The sequence below is a fragment of the Podarcis gaigeae genome, assembly GCF_964106915.1.
Source record: "Podarcis gaigeae genome assembly, chromosome: Z".
NCBI lineage: Eukaryota > Metazoa > Chordata > Lepidosauria > Squamata > Lacertidae > Podarcis > Podarcis gaigeae.
Genome location: NC_139691.1, coordinates 4306245 through 4325461, shown reverse-complemented (window position 1 = coordinate 4325461; position 19217 = coordinate 4306245). Strand labels below are relative to the sequence as shown.

The 19217-nt window shown below is 43.7% G+C and overlaps 1 protein-coding gene across 4 annotated transcripts in view; it reads left to right on the top strand.

The window, feature by feature from the left end:
• AK1 (adenylate kinase 1) overlaps positions 1-14252 on the top strand; it is a 52087-nt gene extending 37835 nt beyond the window's left edge. For all 4 annotated transcript variants that reach the window (XM_083721803.1, XM_083721804.1, XM_083721806.1 and 1 more), the window contains 6 exons: positions 291-326; positions 1785-1948; positions 3843-3959; positions 4865-5056; positions 11185-11261; positions 11387-14252. In XM_083721803.1, the coding sequence (XP_083577929.1) occupies positions 291-326; positions 1785-1948; positions 3843-3959; positions 4865-5056; positions 11185-11253 (578 nt within the window). In that variant the 3' untranslated portion in view covers positions 11254-11261; positions 11387-14252. The remainder of the gene's footprint in view (positions 1-290; positions 327-1784; positions 1949-3842; positions 3960-4864; positions 5057-11184; positions 11262-11386) is intronic.
• Positions 14253-19217: the final 4965 nt, after the last annotated feature.

The following is a 19217-nucleotide window of genomic DNA, read 5'->3' as shown; positions in this document are numbered from 1 at the left end:
CTTTGCATCTGACGGCCTTAGGGCTTGTCTGAAATCCTTTGAAAGCTGGAAGCTGGCTTCTGTTCACATTGCCCAAAAGCAAAGGCTGAGTGCCTTCCATTTGGCAAGGGGCTGGGGTGGAGAGCAGCAACAATAGCACGTGTGTGTGTGTGTGTGTGTGTGTGTGTGTGTGTGTATCAGCACTTGGTTTCTGCTGAATATCTCTCCCTGGGCGGGCATCTGGTAAATGTCCACAAGTGCTTGCCTCCCAGAGCTTAACGTTGTCTTGTTCCTTCTTTTCCCCCTCCCAGAAAAATTGAAAAACCACAAGATCATCTTTGTAGTTGGTAAGTATAGAAGAAGTTGCTGGTCAGCCTGATGCAGAAATAGATCTCTCATCCAGCTCATAGATTTCCAAACAAACAGGAACAGGAACATTAATAAAAGTGAGGAACTTACCACTGAAGGGTTGGCTGGGGTATATTAAGGAAGGATTTGGGGCATGGATAGGCAGATTAAGGCCTGCAGGCCGGATCCGGCCCAATCGCCTTCTAAATCCGGCCCGCGGACGGTCCAGGAATCAGCTTGTTTTTACATGAGTAGAATGTGTCCTTTTATTTAAATTGTATCTCTGGGTGATTTGTGGGGCCTGCCTGGTGTTTTTACATGAGTAGAATATGTGCTTTTATTTAAAATGCATATCTGGGTTATTTGTGGGGCATAGGAATTTGTTCATCCCCCCCCCAAAAAAATATAGTCCGGCCCCCCACAAGGTATGAGGGACAGTGGACTGGCCCCCTGCTGTAACATGATCTGGGGCATGTTAAAATTCCAAGGAAGAGTAACAACAATAACAATTACAGATAGGTAGCCGTGTTGGTCTGCCATAGTCAAAACAAAAAAATTCCTTCCAGTAGCACCTTAAAGACCAACTAAGTCAGTTCTTGGTATGAGCTTTCGTGTGCATGCACACTTCTTCAGATGGAAGAAGTGTGCATGCACACGAAAGCTCATACCAAGAACTGACTTAGTTGGTCTTTAAGGTGCTACTGGAAGGAATTTTTTTGTTTTAACAATAACAATAACAAGCATAGGATTCCTGGTGCCCCCCCCCCCAGCTGTTCAGGCTTCCATCTTTCCAGGGATCCTCAGCCTACCTCTCCCTAGTAGGCAGTCACAGTTGGAGTAGGGGTAGGGGAGTTTGCATTTAAAGGTGAACCTGTCTGACCCACACTTTCAGAAACAGTACCACGAAACAAAACGCAGCAGAGCTTTAAAACTCATTATTATCCAAGTTTTGCAAAGCAGTTCTGCAAAGTAATGTGTTACAAGAATGCACTTACACTCTGGGGTGGGGGTGGGCGTCCATTAAATTGCGTATATTAATGAAAGTAACATAGAGATGTGCATTATGCTAGGGGGAATTGCTTTGCAAAATAGCATTTGTTTTGAAAATCTGCATACAAAAAATGTGTTTATGAGGAGAAATTCACACAATAATGCTGATGAATTTTCATGAGGTTCTTTTTCTTTTTTCTTTTTTTTTCTTTTTTGCAAACTGATGTGGCCATGTGGCAAACTGAACTTAAGACTGGAAAAAGAGAAGCAGGGAGGAGGACGGGGGTATATAATTAATTGGTTCTGCCTGTCTTTGGCTCTGTTTGCACCTGCCATTCCCTCCACCTCATCCGTCCCTGTGGGTACCAGGTGCCACTACCTGAGAAGGTTTCATGATCTGCCACTCCCTCCCTCAGCCATTTCTCTTCCTAGACTCTGTGGCGGAAATGTCTTGTGTTGTGTTGCAGGCGGGCCTGGCTCAGGAAAGGGGACACAGTGCGAAAGGATTGTTCAGAAGTATGGTTACACCCACCTATCCACTGGCGACCTCCTGAGAGCAGAGGTCAGCTCTGGCTCAGACAGGGGGAAGAAACTGTCGGCCATCATGGAGAAGGGAGAGTTAGTTCCACTGGTGAGTTTATGGTGGGAATAAATGGGGTTTGTTCTGAGAGGGCCCTGCCTTCAATGCTCTTTTTAGAATTGTTGCGTTGGAAAGGACACCAACGGTCTTCGAGTTCAACCCTCTGCAGTGATCTCTACTAAAGCATCCCTCTGCTTAAAAACCTCCAAAGAAGGAGAGTCCACAATCTCCTTTCTTGAAACTTGAAGCCTTGGTTTGTGTCCTACCATCCAGAGCAGGAGAAAGCAAGCTTCCTTCATCTTCCATATGACAGCGCGTTAGATATTTAAAGATGGCTATCATATCTCTTTTCAGTCTCCTCTTTACCAGGCTAAAAATACCCAATTTCCCTCTTTTTTCTACCTAGTTAAGATCTTCCCTCTACCAGTCTGCCACCTTTCTCTTCCAATTAAATAGTTTTTCTTGTGTTATATATACATATGTAATAACAAACCCATAACATAACATTCCCCATAACAAAACATTTACCTCCACCACTACCTCCAAAGCAGATATCAGGTTATACAATAACATAATTGATTCTTATTCATCCATACAAATTATCCAAACGTCCTTGCCCTACCCAGCCACTCTGGGCAGCTTCCAACACATATAAAAACATGATATAACATCAAACTTTAAACACTTCCTGATACAGGGATGCTTTCAGATGTCTTCTAAAAGTTGTGTAGTTCTTTATTTCCTCGACATCTGATGGGTGGGCATTCTACAGGGCGGGTGCCACTACCAAGAATGCAGTGAGGGAACCGCCAGAAAGCCCTTGGAGCTAGATCTCAGGGTCTGGGCTGAATAATGGTATACATTCCTTCAGGTATATAGGGTCAAAGACTTTTAGGGCTTTAAAGATCAGCACCAACCCTTTGAAGTGTGCTCAGAAATCTACTGGGAGCCAGTGTAGATCCTTTAGGACAGGTATTATATGGTTCCAGTAGCCACTCCCAGTCACCAGTCTAGCTGCCACACTCTGGAATAGTTATAGTTTCCAAGTCAACTTCAAAGGTAGTCCCACGTAGAATGCATTACAGTATTCTTCTTCTTTGGCAATCACTCATAGCTGAGTAAAATTGTCTTCCATGAACATAGTCTTAAAGTGACTTTGGAGGCTAATTCTGGATCCACACGTCTTTCCTCAGTGAAGACCTAGGTTTCCGGGCAGGAGTTGATCAAGGTGAGGGTTTGCCAAATGTGCCTTTCTCTTAGCACGTTTTCCCCTTTTGTCCCGAGTTTGGGCGTCTTCAAAGTCCGTGACACCTGTGGTAAAGGCTGTTCTCCAATTCGAGCGCTTGTGATAAATGGCCACCATATTGCATGAAATTTGCCCAGTTTTAGTGTTCCATTTATCACTTTTAAGTTATGGGTTATTTTCTCAGTGGTAACTGATTACGAAACATTTTTACACCATAATACCAGGAACAGGCCCTGTAAGGCCTTCCAGGTTTGAGCTATAGGTAGCTGAGCAACCATTTAAAGAACATTCAATAATTCCTTGGTCTCTATATCAGTGTTTATATCAGCTCCACCGCCTATTGAAGTAGAAGGTCCCTTGCAAATGACTCCATGCCTTATGACGGGAGCTGCCTCAAAGAATACTTGCATAAAGCCACTTCTTTTTTTTTTTACTTGCGATCCCTCCAACCCATTTGTCCTCTCCTCTTATTGAAAGGAAGTCTGTATGCAACTGAAATGAATCACAGAATCATAAAGTTGGAAGGGACCTCAGAGGCCATTGACTCTGGCGCCACCTACTGTTGCCCTCCTGTTTGCCAGTCATAATGGGTACCAGCCACTGCTGGGGCTCCTCTAGGTCTCCTGATCACAGGCCCCCACAGTTTGCAGAGCGCTCCTGTGGTGTTAACTTCATGGCATTTCCCTTCTCTGCTCACAGGACACCGTCCTGGACATGCTGAGAGATGCCATGGTGGCCAAGGCAGACACCTCCAAGGGTTACCTGATTGACGGCTACCCCCGGGAAGTGAAGCAGGGCGAGGAGTTTGAGAAGAAGGTAAGAGTGGAGTGGATGAGTTTGGGAAGGGCTGAACCGCAAGATGATTGACCCAACCAGAGTGGGGTGGATGGAAAGAGAGATCCTTTATTCTGGTTGGAACCCTAAACATTCAGGATTATGAAGAGGAATAGTGCGGGGAGGTGTTTGCTACGGATTTTGATTTGAACCTACCTGGTTTGCACTTTCTGAAATGACATGCAAACTGAAATGCAGCTGTCCTTCAACTTTTGCACTTTTCCAGGTGTTGCAATGCAGTTTTCCAGCCCAAGAGTGTGTACAGTGATGTGTGTAATCGGGGAAAGTGAGCTTCTCTCTTGTGCATCAGTGGTGATGGTTTGGAAGCAGTATTATTTTGAGCGTTTCCTGCCTGGGATTCCCTGAGGCAGCACAAGATGGCAGCATTGTTCCCCTAGCCTGTTGTAAGCTTGGCAAATAACTGCTGGTTTATTTTACATTCCTAGAAGCCTGGGCAGATAAGACTTGAGCACAGATTGAAAAAATCTGGACAGGGTGACTAGTAGCTTGGTGTCCACACCCACTCTCCCCAGGTGGAGCTCCCAGATTCAATCTCCAACCATATCCAGTGTTCTGGACTGCGACCTGAAAGACCAGGGTTCAAATTCCCACTCAACCATGAAGCTCACGGGGTGAACTTGGGCCAGTCATTGCCTCTCATCCCAACCTACCTTACAAAGTTGTTGTGAGAATTAAGTGAGGTTGGAGAACCACATACGGAACTTTAAATTAGACCAGGCCCTGTGGAGCCTGTGGCCTTCCAGATGTTGCTTAGCTGCTGCGCTGGCTGGGACTGGAGAATTTAGGCCGGCGCAGTTATAATTTCCATCTTCTCTTCCTCTCCCTCACCCCACTCCCTGACCCCTCCATGTTGCCTCCCTGCTCAGATCGCACCCCCAACATTGCTGCTCTACGTGGACGCTGGCAAGGAAACAATGGTGAAGCGCCTGCTGAAGCGCGGGGAGACAAGTGGACGAGTCGACGACAACGAGGAGACAATCAAGAAGCGTCTGGAGACATACTACAAGGCCACTGAGCCTGTCATTGCCTTCTATGAGAAAAGGGGCATTGTCCGTAAGGTATGTCCCATCGTCCACCCATCTGTCTCCCTCCACTCCCAAGGACATAGGATGCAGGAGAGCAGAAAGCAACTAAGTGTTGCAAAATGGCCACCACTTCTCCAGGTTGGCCACTCTACTCATGGGTGATGAACTTGGTTTGTCCAAATAATTTTTCTGGGGGTAGGATGATTTGTTTGTTCAACAGTTCCAGCTTGAGCTGCAATGGCATCTTTTTCTCTTTTATTTTCTTTTTTTTTTAGCTCAGAAACAGCAGAGCTTCTCTCTGTTTCTCTCTGTCTCTCTTTGGGCAACTTGGCCACCAATTTGCTTTCCCTGGAACAGGATTTCCAGTAGCTGGGGGTAGGGAGGGTGGGAGCTTCCATGTTCCACAATACTCCCCTTTCCCATGAAAGACAGAAGCTAGAATTAAATAAAGTGGATGCAGGCTGGCTTGATTTGCATCATTTTTGCAGGTTGCAGCTTTTTAAGGGAGTGGGGGTGGTATGGGTATATGGAACTCCTGAACTGGGCCCCAGTTTGCGCTTACTTGGGCTTAGTAAACTTCTACTTCAGGCATAGGCAAACTCCGGCCCTCCAGATATTTGGGACTACAATTCCCATCATCCTTGGCTAACAGGACCAGTGGTCAGGGATGATGGGAATTGTAGTCTCAAAACATCTGTAGGGCTGAGTTTGCCTATGCCTGCTCTAGACTGTCAGTATTTTGTGAGGGGAAATTCAAGTGGGTTTATATTAGACAGTCCTCACATCATTCTGCTTTGTCAGTGGTCCTGCAACAGTTCCTGCAAGGTTACTGCATTATTTGAACATTATTTGAGCACGACAAAAGTGGGACAAAAAATAATAATGAACTGGACCATTTGTGCTATGAAAAGTTACAGGATTTCAGCAGGAAGTTGCAGGGTATTCACTGTATGGAAACAAAGCAGCATGCGTACCCTGAAATGTCTGCAGGTACAAACAGCATTGAAAGCCAGATGCCATCATGAGCACAAATAATCCTGAATGAGCAATAGAAAGGGTTTTTTCCTGTCTAACTACAGAGCAAGCTTTGTGCAAGCCAATCAGGATGGATGCTGGACAAGTGGGTTTTCTGGAGGAGCCCTTCCTTTCAGCAGGGGGCGGTGAGGTTCTGGTTCATGAGGGCGAGGGGGAGTTCAGTCACAACATGGGATGCCTCACTGTGTCTCTTGAAGATGTCCTGGCTTCATTCAGAACTCCAAAGGAAGTGTCTACCAGGCCTCCAGATGCTTGGCATAGCAAGGCAGTGAGTAATCCACAGGCCCCACGGGACGGAAGAGGGGGCGCCAGGCTGATGGAGACAGTGTGAGGATTTAGGGGCAGAAGTGGACAGAGAATAGAGGAAGCTGTGCTTGGGCGGGGAGGAAGGTAACTCCCAAGATTCATAGCACTTTGGCACAGAGAGCTGTGGCTGCGTTTGGTGCCTTGTGCTGGAATCCTCCCTGAGAAGAGCAGCTCAAGGAGATGTCGGACTTCTTGCTAAACTAGTGTTATTTATTACATTTGTTAGATGCTTTATACAGAAAGCAACGAGAATGAAATAAAATGCTAACAGGCAAGTTTAGCGAGAAGCCAGATTCAAAACATGGCTTATGCCAAAGAATCAAGGGGAGCGTCATTTGTTTTGGGGGCTGAGAGTCGTTAGGAGGCCCCCTCACAAAGCTGGAAATCCCCTGCACTGTTAACAAACTACACTTCCCAGAATTCTTTGGAGGAAGCCATGACTGTTGAATGTGTCATAAGAACACCTTGAATATTTTTTTAAAAATATTTTTTATTGGTTTTAGAAATATTTTAATGCATGACACCATATAAACAAAGATAGATAAATAAAACATTTGGCTTCATAAGCCGGTGACTTCCCTCCTCCCTGGCCGATGGCTTTCAAACCTGTTCTCTGTATACTGCATTTTCCTATATTACTTAAATCATAATCATTTTAACCTTGCAAAACTTCCAGTAACCCTACTAGCAATGTTAGTTCTTTACAGTTGTCTTTCAAATAGAACATAAATTTATTCCAGTCTTTCAGAAAAGTCTGATCCTTATGGTTCCGAAATTTTCCCGCCAGTTTCGCCAATTTGACGTAGTCCAGTAATTTCATCTGCCACTTTTCTTTCATTGGTAAATCTTCCTCTTTCCATCTTTGGGCTAATAACATACTCACTGGAGTTACTGCATATAAGAACAGTATTTTATCCTACTTATATATTTCTCTACCTACTATACCTAATAGGAAGGCTTCTGGTTTTTTTGTAAACATATATTTCTACTTTGAATATTTAGAAGGCTTGAGGAAAGCAGTGCAAGGTGAGAAGGGGCTAAATAGCCTTTCTTTTACTTTTTAAATTACTTTTTAAAATTAGTTTTCACATTTCTATATATCTTTACATTAACCATTTCACATATCCAAAAAGAAAAAGAAAAGGTTCCTTGAACCATCAGATTTCCCTCCCTCCTTCCATGGGTTCTTTCTGTAATAAAAAATTATCTGCATCCTTTTAAATTATCCAACTACTAATTGTTCCATTAAGAAAAACCATATAATAAATTTCACATTACAAGCATCTTTACATTCCTGCCAGTGATTTTAAATGTTTACGGTGGTTCTTTAGATAGTGTAAAAATTTATTCCAGTCTTTTTCAAATACTTGATCTTCCTGGTTTCGGATCTTTCCTGTCAATTTCGCCATCTCGACATAGTTCATCAGTTTCGCCTGCCATTCTTCTTTCAATGGTACCTCTTCATTTTTCCAATTGTGGGCTAGCAATACTCTCGCTGGTGTTGTTGTATACATAAATAGTCGTTTATCTTCTCTAGGTATCTCTTCACCTACTATATCTAACAAAAAGGCCTCTCATTTTTTTAACAAATGTCTTTTTAAACATTTTCTTTAATTCATTGTAAATCATCTCCCAGAACGTCTTTACCTTATTACAAGCCCACCACATATAGTAAAAAGTACATTGCTTCTCCTTACATTTCCAACATAATTTTAAACTCACTTTATACATCTTTGCAATTTTACTTGGTGTAAGGTACCAACAATACATCATTTTCATATAATTTTCTTTCAATGAACAGCATGCAGGGAAGTTGATTTCTTCTCTCCATTGCTTCTCCCAAGATTTCTTTTCAATATTATACCCAAAATCCCTAGCCCAATGTATCATTACGGCTTTAACTTCCTCATCCTTTGTATGCCATTCCAACAATAATTTGTACATTTTTGATAATACTTTCACATTATTGTGCAACAGGTCTATTTCAAACCTTTGATCTTATTGTATCAAACCCATTTCTTTTATCTTAAAAATATCATTTACCTGGTGGTATTGTAACCAATATGTCATAATTTTTTTTACGTCCTCATTTTTTTTCCAGTTTTAACTAGTCTTCTGCCTCCATTAACAAATCCCTATAGGTGGCCCAATTTCCTTTCATATTTAACTTTTTAACTGAAATCACTTCCAAGGGTGAGAGCCACCAAGGTGTTTTCTGTTCCAGTAAATTTTATTCCATACCTTGTGTATTGACTTTCTTATTATGTGGTTCAGGAATCCTTCGGCAACTTTTACTTTCTCATACCATAAATATGCATGCCACCCAAATCTGTTGTCCTAACTTTCCTGATCTAGTAAATTCGTATTTTTCAACAATATCCAATCCCGTAGCAAGCAAAGACACAAAACCTCATAATATAAGATCTGGCAGGGAGAAGCCACCTCTTATTTTTAAGTTATATATATAAAACTTATATTTTATTCTTGGCTTCTTCCCTTTCCAGATAAATCTAGATACTACTTTTTGCCATTCCCTGAAGTGTCCCACCCTGCTCACCACAGGGATTGATTGAAATAAAAACAACGTTTTCGGAAGGACATTTATTTTCACAGCAGAAATCCTTCCCCAAAATGATAATATCATCCTTCCCCACACCTTCAAACCCCTCTTTATTTTTTTCCACATAGGTATGTAATTGTCCTTAAATATATAATTTTGGCAGTTAACCATACCCCTAAATATTTTGTCTTTGGGATTTATTTCTGTGATCTGTTGAAGCTTTTCTTTCAATTGTACAGTCATATTTTTTATCAACATTTTCGTTTTTACTTTATTAAGTCTGAAACCAGCTACTTGTCCAAATTCCTGAATTCTTTCCAGTGCTTTTGGTACAGTGGATAAAGGATATTCTACTGTTATTACTAAATCGTCTGTAAAGGCTTTCAATTTATATTCTTTCTGCTCCACCCTGATTCCTTTTACACCTTCATCTGATCTTATAGCTCTCGCCAGAACTTCTAAAACGGTAATAAATAATAATGGTGACAGAGAACATCCCTGTCTCGTTCCCTTTGTAATTTCACATTTTTCAGTTATAACATTATTAACAATCAGCATGGCTTTCTGTTCAGAGTATATAGCTCCTAGATGTAGGAAGGATTGCCCTACATCCATCATCTCTAAGTTCTTTTTCATAAAATTCCAGGAAATATTGTCAAAGGCCTTTTCTGCATCAACAAACATCAGTGCTGCTTGCTTATAATTCCTGGTATCCAAATATTCTATTATGTCTATTATATTCTTCATATTATATTTCATTTGTTGACCAGGAAGAAAACCCACTTGATCATTATGAATAATGTCTTTGAATACATCTTTTAATAAGTTTATAATCATTGTTCAGTTTCTTGTTTTGGAATTAATGAAATGTAGGCATCTTTCTATGAATTTGGTAGTTTTCCTTTATTCATTATATTATATATATTATCTTATTATGCTATATCATCAACATCCTTCAATGGTAACACCAGCTCATGCTCATTTCATTTTTTGTAATATTTTGCTGTAAGTTCATCTGGGCCTGGCCTTGCCTAATTTGGAATGTCCTATTGCTGATTGTACCTCCATCATTGTATTTGGTGCATTCAGCTGAATCTTTGGTAGTTTATTCTCCTTAGATAGTCCTCGATTTTTTCTAAGTCTTCTTTTCCAGCCATATACAAGTCCTGGTAAAATCTCCAAAAAAAATTCCTAAAGGGGCTAAATATCCTTTCAAGCTGCTACTCTGATCAAAATTAGAGTCCTCCGATGCTACTTTAAAAAGTGTGTGTGTGAGAGAGAGAGAAAGAGAGAGAGAAGTAGGAAGAAACTTAGCTTTAAAAAGAGTTTTGGAAAGATAGCTTTACAAGAGGTTTAGACAAATTCATGGGGAATAAGGCTATCAACGGCTACAGAGGCAGTATGCCTCTGAACACGAGTTGATGGGAGTCAGAGGAGGGAAGAGCGCTGTTGCACTCTGGCCCTGACTTCTTGTTGGGATTTTGTGGGCCACTGTCAGAACAGGATGATAGACCAGAGGGGTCTTTGGGCTGATCCAGCATCCAGATCTCTTGAGCGGCATATCATTTTTTGACTACACTCCCAGGACACATGGGCAGCATGAAGCCGGGGTTTGTGCTTGCTCTCTACTAATTATTATTTATATTAAAATGGAAATTCTGCACATATGCACCTCCCTACCCCCAAAGCTGCAACCTGCATAAATCATGCAAATCAAGGTAACATGGATCCTTTCTTTAATCCTGCTTCTGTGCCAGGGATGGAGCACCTCCAAATATTGTTGGACTCCAGCTCCTGTCATCTCTGCCCATTTGCCATGGCCGTGGGGGTTGATGGGAATCAGCGTCCTGCAACATCTGGAGGGGGCACAGGTGTTTTCTACTTGTTGTCTATACAAATGCATCAAGCGGTTTAATTTTTATAGGGTTCTTGCCATGACCGGGATGCAAAAAAATAAAAAAAAAAATCAAAGTGGGTTGGTGGGCTCTGCTTTATTCTTTACCTGCCCTCCACCCTAAGGTCCCAAGGCAGGTCACAGCATTAAAAAGCAGTACTGAAAACAGTTTAAAACAATTTTTACCATCACAAAATTAAGGTGGGTGCATAGTAGAATGGCTTAGAATTGCTGGTGATGCTGTCAGCTGTGCGGTGGGGGGGGTTGATGTTAAGGTTTTGCTCAAAGTGTGATGATAGCGTTTTGTACTAGCGGCAAGGCTTTGGCTGCCCCAAATTGCTAAATGCATCTCCCTTCTCTCCTCAGCTTAATGCCGAAGGCTCAGTGGACGAAGTGTTCCAACAGGTCTGCACTCACCTGGATGCCCTGAAGTAAAAGCGCAGGCAAGAGCACCTGTTGGTATCCACCCCCCCTCCCCCACAGTTCCCTCCTCTCTCACTCTCTTCCCCACCACCAGTGAATCTCTGTTCCTAATGCCTCCTCCCCTTCCCACTCAATCTTGCCTCAGATCCATGCAGAGGAGCCCCCTCTTTGCCTCCCCACGTGAGCCTCTCTAGTCCCCCTCCTCTCGCCTGCTTCATCTCCGATTTCATCTCAGGGGTTGTGACAGCGGAAGTGGTGTTATCCTGTTTTCGTGGACGGAGCCTCGTTGGAGGAAATTTCAAGGACATTATGTTTGGCTCCCTAACCTTCTCTCCAAAGTAAAGTTCACTTTCATGAGCTGAGATGTTATTTTTTTTATCTTTTACCCCCTTCCCCCCTTCTTCTTCTTTAACAGGAAAAGCTCTCATGTTATGTTCAGAGGTTGATTAAGGGCAGGAAACTGCATGTTTATCCCACTGCAGAGTATTCAGAGAAGGAGATCTTATTTTCTCTGGATGAGTGGCATGTAAAATGAGGCTGCAAAGGGGACGTTCTCTGATCCTAGTAATTCAGTGGAATGCCAGAGAAAAGCTAAGGCTGGGTCATGATCTTTTAAAAACCCAGAGCCTGCTTTGAAAATGCAGCTAGAGTTTCACCCTATAATGCAGGATAACAGCACCTGTCTGTTGCAAATATAAACACAAATATTAGTCAAAATAATTTGTCACATGGAAGGTGGAACATAAGAACTTAAAGTGCTTGGCTTGCAACATGTGGCAGTGGGTGGTTATAACACGCTTTCTACCTGTTGTTTGAGATAACCATCTTTAGTGAAGACCAACACTTTATAATGCTCTGAAATGATTGGCTGATGTTACTCATCAATGACAGGAGAGGTGCTGCTGATAACTGGGAATCTGTCTCCACCCTTTGAAATGCAACCCAATAAATCACTTTGTAAAAATATGTAATTAGGGGAAACTGCGTACAAAATGTGTGTATTGGGATAAATTTGCACTAAAATGCTGATGAATTTTTGATGGGGGCTTTAATTTTAAAACTTGCAAACTGATGTGATGTGAAAATGATTTTGCAATGTGGTAGAGGCAGGGAATGAGAACCCAGGAGAACCAAAAGTGGCAGATTTTCCCATCCCTATTTAGTTTGTGGATTATCCTCTGAATGCCGTATTTCTGCTTCTACAAGGAAAGCTGCTCCACCCCAGGGCAAGAAACCCCTGCGATTTTTCTGTGGTTACTTGATATCGGGGCTTTTTTTCAGCCATAACTTACCAGAACTCAGTTCCAGCACCTCTCAGGTGGGCACCATTGCCATTCTAAGAGAACATGTTGAGTTCTGGCACCCCTTTTTTTTTAGAAAAATAGCACAGCATGGTAGCATAGAGGAAGGGGGTGTGATCAGATACTTAAAGGACTTTTGCCCAGGCCCATGATGGAAATTGGCACAAATTTCCCCATACAAACTTGCATACGGATAGACACTTCTGGGAAATTAAGTTGGTTAGCTTGGTAACCTGCTACTCTATGAGCAAAGCTTTTTTTAAGTTTTAAAGGTGGGGATGGGGACAGGGGACCCACAGCCTGGGGTTTGGGGACCCCTGGGCCATCTCCTACCAATGCCCCTGCCCAGAAACACAACCACAAATAAGAGACCCAGTTTTTCAGTGGAAGAAAGGTGGTCTTTTTCCTCTAGCACAATGGCTTTGTGGGCTGCAAGTGAGATCCTTGTGACCAAATGCCCCTCTGTTCCCCACTCTCCAAACTGTACACCTAGAAAAGCAGCACATCATGAGGGAAAACTTTGTTCTGCGTACAATGGGGGTTGGAGGTCAGGCCCCATTCCTTCAAGCAAGCCCCCACCTAGAGTCTGAAGTGGTTTATCTAAGACTCCAGTTGAAGACTGCTGGGCTTCTAAAAACATAATCACAGAAAAATTAAGGGGATCTTGTGTTACGCATCCCAACAGAAAACTAATTTGCAGTGAGATTTCTTCCTTTGAAAGAAGGAGACAAACATGTATGTAAACTTTCATCCCAGAGTGGGCTATGAAAGGAGGTGGCTGGAGGCCAGACGACCCCTTGCCCCCATTTCATCCCTTACCACTTCATTCCCTTAGCAGCCATAAACTACAGATTGACAGCTTCTATGTGCCTTTTTCTTTGGTCTGCTGGTGAAAATATTTGAGTAGGAGCCCATCTCTGCCAGTCTCCCTTATTTCTCTGTCTCTGTGGAGCAGGAATGGGGGACTTGCTGGAGCCCAGCTCTCATCAGCCCCAGGCAGCAAGGATGATGGGACTTGTAGTCCAGCAGTATCTAGAGAGCCACAGGTTTCCTGTGTGAGCTGTAGGGAGACTTTGAATCAAGAGTTCTTCAGCCTTGGGGCCCCAATAATGCTGGATTGCCGCTCCCATCTGCCCCAGCCAGCTTTCACCCATGGTCAGGGATTATGGGAGTTGTAGTTCAACAACATTTGGGGACCTAAGGTTGAAGAACATGGCTCTGCGTCACAGGTGGAGCTTCTGGCCATCTTTATATTACTGAACTACAACTTCCGATATCCCTGCCCATTGGCCATAATGGCCTGGGCTGACACAGAGTTTGAGTCCATCTGGAGGGTTGAAGGCCTCCCATCCCCACTCCCTATGCTTTAGGGAGAGAGAGATTTGGGAGTGGGGAGGGGTGGGACACAACCGAAGCCCGGGATGGTGTACCTGAACTCGGGTGGGATTTTGTAATGTGAACACTGTGCCTCATTTTCTTTCTCTCTGATTACTGGAGCACTCCAAACTCACAGATAGCATTTCACATGCACCCTGATGCGTTATAACGGTATCCAGTTCTTTTGTACAATGATTTCTAATATTTATATAAGTGGGAGAGGGGGGAAGCCCCCCTGCATCCCACCCAGAGTCTTAAAGGCCCTCTGTCCGCAGGCCTAATGTCCGAATGTATTTATCATATCATTATTAAAGAGTAAAAACATGGCAACCATGTAATGTGTGTGCGCGCATTATGTCATCACCAACCTTTCTGGCATTTCCTCTCTTGGTTGGAACTACTGGCCATAAAGGCTCTGTTCTCCCCCCACCGTCAGATGCAGTCTGCCTCTGAACACCCGCTGAATCACAGGTGGAGAGTGCCCTGTTTGGCACAGGCCCTGCTTGTGGGCGTCCCTTAATGGGTATCTGAGGAGACATCATAGAAGCATCTAAAGTGATGCATGGTGTTGAAGAAAGTGGGCATTTTCCTCCTAATACTGGGCCTCCAGGACCTCCAGTGAAGCTGTAATCTTGGGAGATTCGGGACACAAAATGAAGCACTTCTTCACACAGTGCATAAAAGTGTGGAATTTGTGGTGATGGCCACCAACTTGGATCGCTTTAAAGGAGGATTACACAAATTCATGGAGGATAAGGCTATTAGTGGTTACTAGCCATGGTGACTGTCTCCTATCTCCACTGCAATATGTCTCTGAATCCCACTTGCTGGGAATCAAAGGGGGTGAGAGTACGGTTGCGCTCGGGTCCAACTTTCAGGCTTCCCATTCCAGCATCAGTTTGGCTACAGTGAGAACGGGATGCTGGGCTAGATGCGCCCTTTGCCTGATCCAGCAGGGCTCTTATGCCTCCTCACCAGTGTGGTATAGTGGTTAAGAGCGGTGGACTCGTAATCTGGGGAACCGGGTTCGCGTCTCCGCTCCTCCACATGCAGCTGCTGGGTGACCTTGGGCCAGTCACACTTCTCTGAAGTCTCTCAGCCCCACTCACCTGTTTGTTGTGGGGGAGGAAGGGAAAGGAGAATGTTAGCCACTTTGAGACTCCTTAGGGTAGTGATAAAGCGGGATATCAAATCCAAACTCTTCTTCTCACTTTCTCATTTCAGGTATAGGGTTATGCCCTGAAACAGTCAATGAATCTTCTAAAACTTGCACTGAGTGAAGCAGTTGCCTTAGGCGGCAGATGGGTGTGGTGTACCCCCTGAATCTCCCTAAGCTAGCATGCTCTGCCTCCCTTAAGCTACCCTGGTGCCTCAGGTATGGTGCAGGATGTTGTCCCATTGCCAGAGTTGAGATGAGATTCAGCTATGAGTCTTGTCAGATTCTTTAAGTGGAATATGGAGTGGGCGGCCATCTTGCCCTTTGCCTCAGGCACCAAATTTGCTGGGCCGAGCCGGCCTCATTGTGGCCATTAGCCAACTGGATCCAGCAGAGGATACTTTTCTGAACCTCCCAGGAAGGTTGCTCAAAGCAAGTCCCGAGTGTGAGAAGAACAGACCTCCTCATCGAATGCAGGCTGCTGAAGAAAAGGATGGCAATGTGTGGTTGGGAGCTGTAGGGCTTTGAGGAGAAACTAGAGTTACCATGGAGGTCGGTGGTTGTATAATGAAGATTGCACACTGTATTGTAGTTGGAGTTAGAGAGACGCCGGACGGGGAAGGAAGCCGACTGTAAAAACATGCTCAGATGTCGAAGTCATCAAATGAGGTCGAGGAGCCTGAGGTGATAAACAGGAAGAGGCTGTGCGTCTGTAGCAAGGAAAGAGAGCCTCCCCCCTCCAGCCGGTGAAGCCTCAGTGGGAGATGGCGCGTGCCTGGAATGTTGGGAGGGGGAAGGATATGACAGCCCTCTCCCTCCACACACACATTCCTCACCCCACATTTCAACAGGCGCAGGAAACATATCTCCTTGGGGCAGCCATCAGAGACGAGCCAAAGGGGCAGGCTTGGAAGAAGGTGGTGGTGGGGTTTCCTCGCACAGGGATCACCATCACTCTTATTAGGCCAGTGGGCACATTTTGATTTTGGGGAGTGATAGTAGCAAGCGCCAGTCCCTCTGGTGACTTCTATAGCCTCTCCCCTAGATCAGCACCCCCACTCCACCCTGATGGGAGAGAGAGAAACAGATAAATAAACAGATGTCAAAGCGATAAACATCTACCTGACATTCAGAAGACACCTGAAGGCAGCCCTGTTCAGGGAAGTTTTTAATATGTGACATTTTAGTGTATCTTTCATCTTTGTTGAAAGCCGCCCAGAGTGGCTGGGGAAACCCAGCCAGATGGGCGGGGTACAAATAATAAATTATTATTATTATTATTATTATTATTATTATTATTATTATTATTATTAATAGGCACACTTCGCTTTCCCAAAGGATCCGGCTGAAAGTCAAACCCAAATGAATTAAACGGACTTGAGAAGCACATGGGGCTGAAAGAGGAAGTGAGAAAGAGTGAGCTTTTTCTCTTTTCACTTTATGTACTTTTAGAGGGAGGAAATGGTAAAACGCCCTCATGACCAAGGAGCAAACGAGTGAGGGGCTCAGAGGGTTTGTGGGTACCTGGGGAAGGCCTCAAGAACACCATTGTACCTACAGTTGCCAGTCTTTCCCCATCTCTTTGCCACCTGGTGCAGATGAACAGCAGAAGGCCCCTACCACAAGCACAGCACATACGTTGGACCCCCAACAATCCAGCCAGGCATGTTTTTGTGCCTGCAAAATCAGGAAGAAAAGAAGCCCCCAAATGTACTACTTTGTTCCTGAACTTCTGAAGTGCTGCAATGTGAGCTGCCCTGGGGGAGTTTGGTTGGTGGGAACAAGAGGCAGAGCCTTTTCAGTTACGGCCCCCAGATTACAAAAATGAACTCCACTGGAGTGGTGCATTGAGCCCCCACATTGCCCACTTCTTCTTTTATTTTATGTTTATTTATTGCAAGTTTATTTATTGAAAACAATTGCCAAACCCAAAGTGTTGTCTTCTAAGACAAATACATGTACACATGCTAAATCTTGTATGCAGGCTTCCACATGGCGTCAAAACAATTTTGGAAAATCTTTTATGTGACACGTTAAGCTCACATCCGCAGGATATACAGACAATTCCCCATTTGCACACGTTCAACTCACATGATCAAAAACAGTGCTGGATGAAATCATATGTAGATGGAATTTGCCATTCTTGTGACTGTGTTGTTAAAATAAGCTACAAAAAACCCCACCAGACATCCACAAAATCTGCTTCCCCACTGACAACCTGCAGTTGGTGGGTCAGTTTTGCTGATGTGCCTATGAAATAAGGCTTTTAAAAACCAGCTCTTAATAGAGTGCTTTGGGTTATATTTACTTTTTCATACTAAAATTATAAAATGGTTGGGAGCAAAAGAGGCCCCGCCACACAGTAGACGTGCGATGCCAGCTTCCCAGAAGGTGGATCACTGCTGATTCCTGGAAGGGAGAGAGCATGTAGTATGGTGGCGAGGAGGGTACCTGAAACAAATGCACCAGTATGTACACTGGATTTGTGTGTTTGCACCATGCTGACCTCCTTGCCCTTCTCCTTTCTGGGAAGCAAAAGCGACCCACCTGCCAGGAACCCAAGCCTCTTCTGAGTCTAAGCCCAGAATACAGTATTACCTCAGGTTAAGAACTTAATTCGTTCTGGAGGTCCGTTCTTAACCTGAAACCGTTCTTAATCTGAGGTACCACTTTAGCTAATGGGGCTTCCTGCTGCCGCCACACCGCCATCGCGCAATTTCTGTTCTCATCCTGAAACAAAGTTCTGAACCCAAGGTACTATTTCTGGGTTGGCGGAGTCTGTAACCTGAAGCGTCTGTAACCCAAGGTACCACTGTAATAGAATTGTAGAGCCGAAAGGGATCTAGTCCAGCTCCATGCAATTGGCATTTGCTTTGGAAGGGAAGGTTATAAATTCTTGGTGCATTTAATTTATTTCATCATCATTTAATTTGCAAGCTATCTTTCCATGGTTAAAACTATGCTCAAGGTGGCTTATAATATGAAAAAAAGAGAACTGAATCGACCCCCCTTTTTCTTCTCATATGCGACAACTGAATGTGGCGCTGTATTTTCAGTAGTTTCTTAGTTTTTGATCCCTCCTCTGTATCTGTGTTTTATTTTTCTACTTTCACATTTATTTTTATTTACCATACCCATCATTTTTATAGTATTCTGTTTGTGTTTATGCCAATCAACTTTTAATTTAAAAATATGAAGGAACTGCAACATAACAAAAGTAGTAATAAATAATAAAAAGCACATTAAAAAAACACAACCAAATTGATCGATTTCCACATAAATCATTGGATCTTAAAACAAAGATACAATAATAATAATATCAACAGCAGCAATAAACCCGTCTAAAAAATACCCCAGTCTTAGTGTCTGCTCATTAGCCTCAGCTTTTGCAGCTGGAGTCAGTCAGGGTCTCACCCTCCCAGGCCAGATGGGAAAGACCAGCAAGGGGGGGGGCAGGTCTTCTGGGGCTCCCAGCCAATACGTTTCACAAAAGAAAAATTGTGGCACTTAGTTGTAAGTAAAACTGCTAAGCAGTGAACAGATTAATAAATATATCAGTTTCCCCCAGTGTTCTGACCTGAGGAGAGGGAGGAAAGTGAGATGGAGGTTGCAGGCCAGAGGGAGGAAGTGGGGTAATGTAATTTCACGACTGACACAAGGGGCAATTCGAGAATGAATTATTAACAGTGAATTTGCATTTCTTATGGTTCTAGGGGCCTCATATACAGTATATAAATATATATTGTGACATACACATTTTAAAAATTAAAATAAGAATGTACACGGTGGTCAGCTGGTGGCAATAGAGAGTTTATCTAAACAGAAAATTCACTGGGTGCATTCAGGGAGAGTAGCGCTCCAGGGTGGGGTGTGCACCAGGATTTTAGAGATGCTTAGGTGGGGCATGGCCAAAAAAGGATTGGTAAGCACTGGCTTAAATGGAATGGTTTGCTCCTCTCACCAACACCTCCAGCCAGATTGCACCCTTCAGTGACCTCTTCAGCATATCCTTCCCCCTCTCTTGCCAGCTGGCTGGGCCAAGGAGGAAAGAGAAGGTGCTCAAAGGAACCAGTGCCTGAAAACATGATTGCCATCAAGGGAATCCAGGAACTTCCAAGCACCTAGAGAGGCTGTTTTTTACC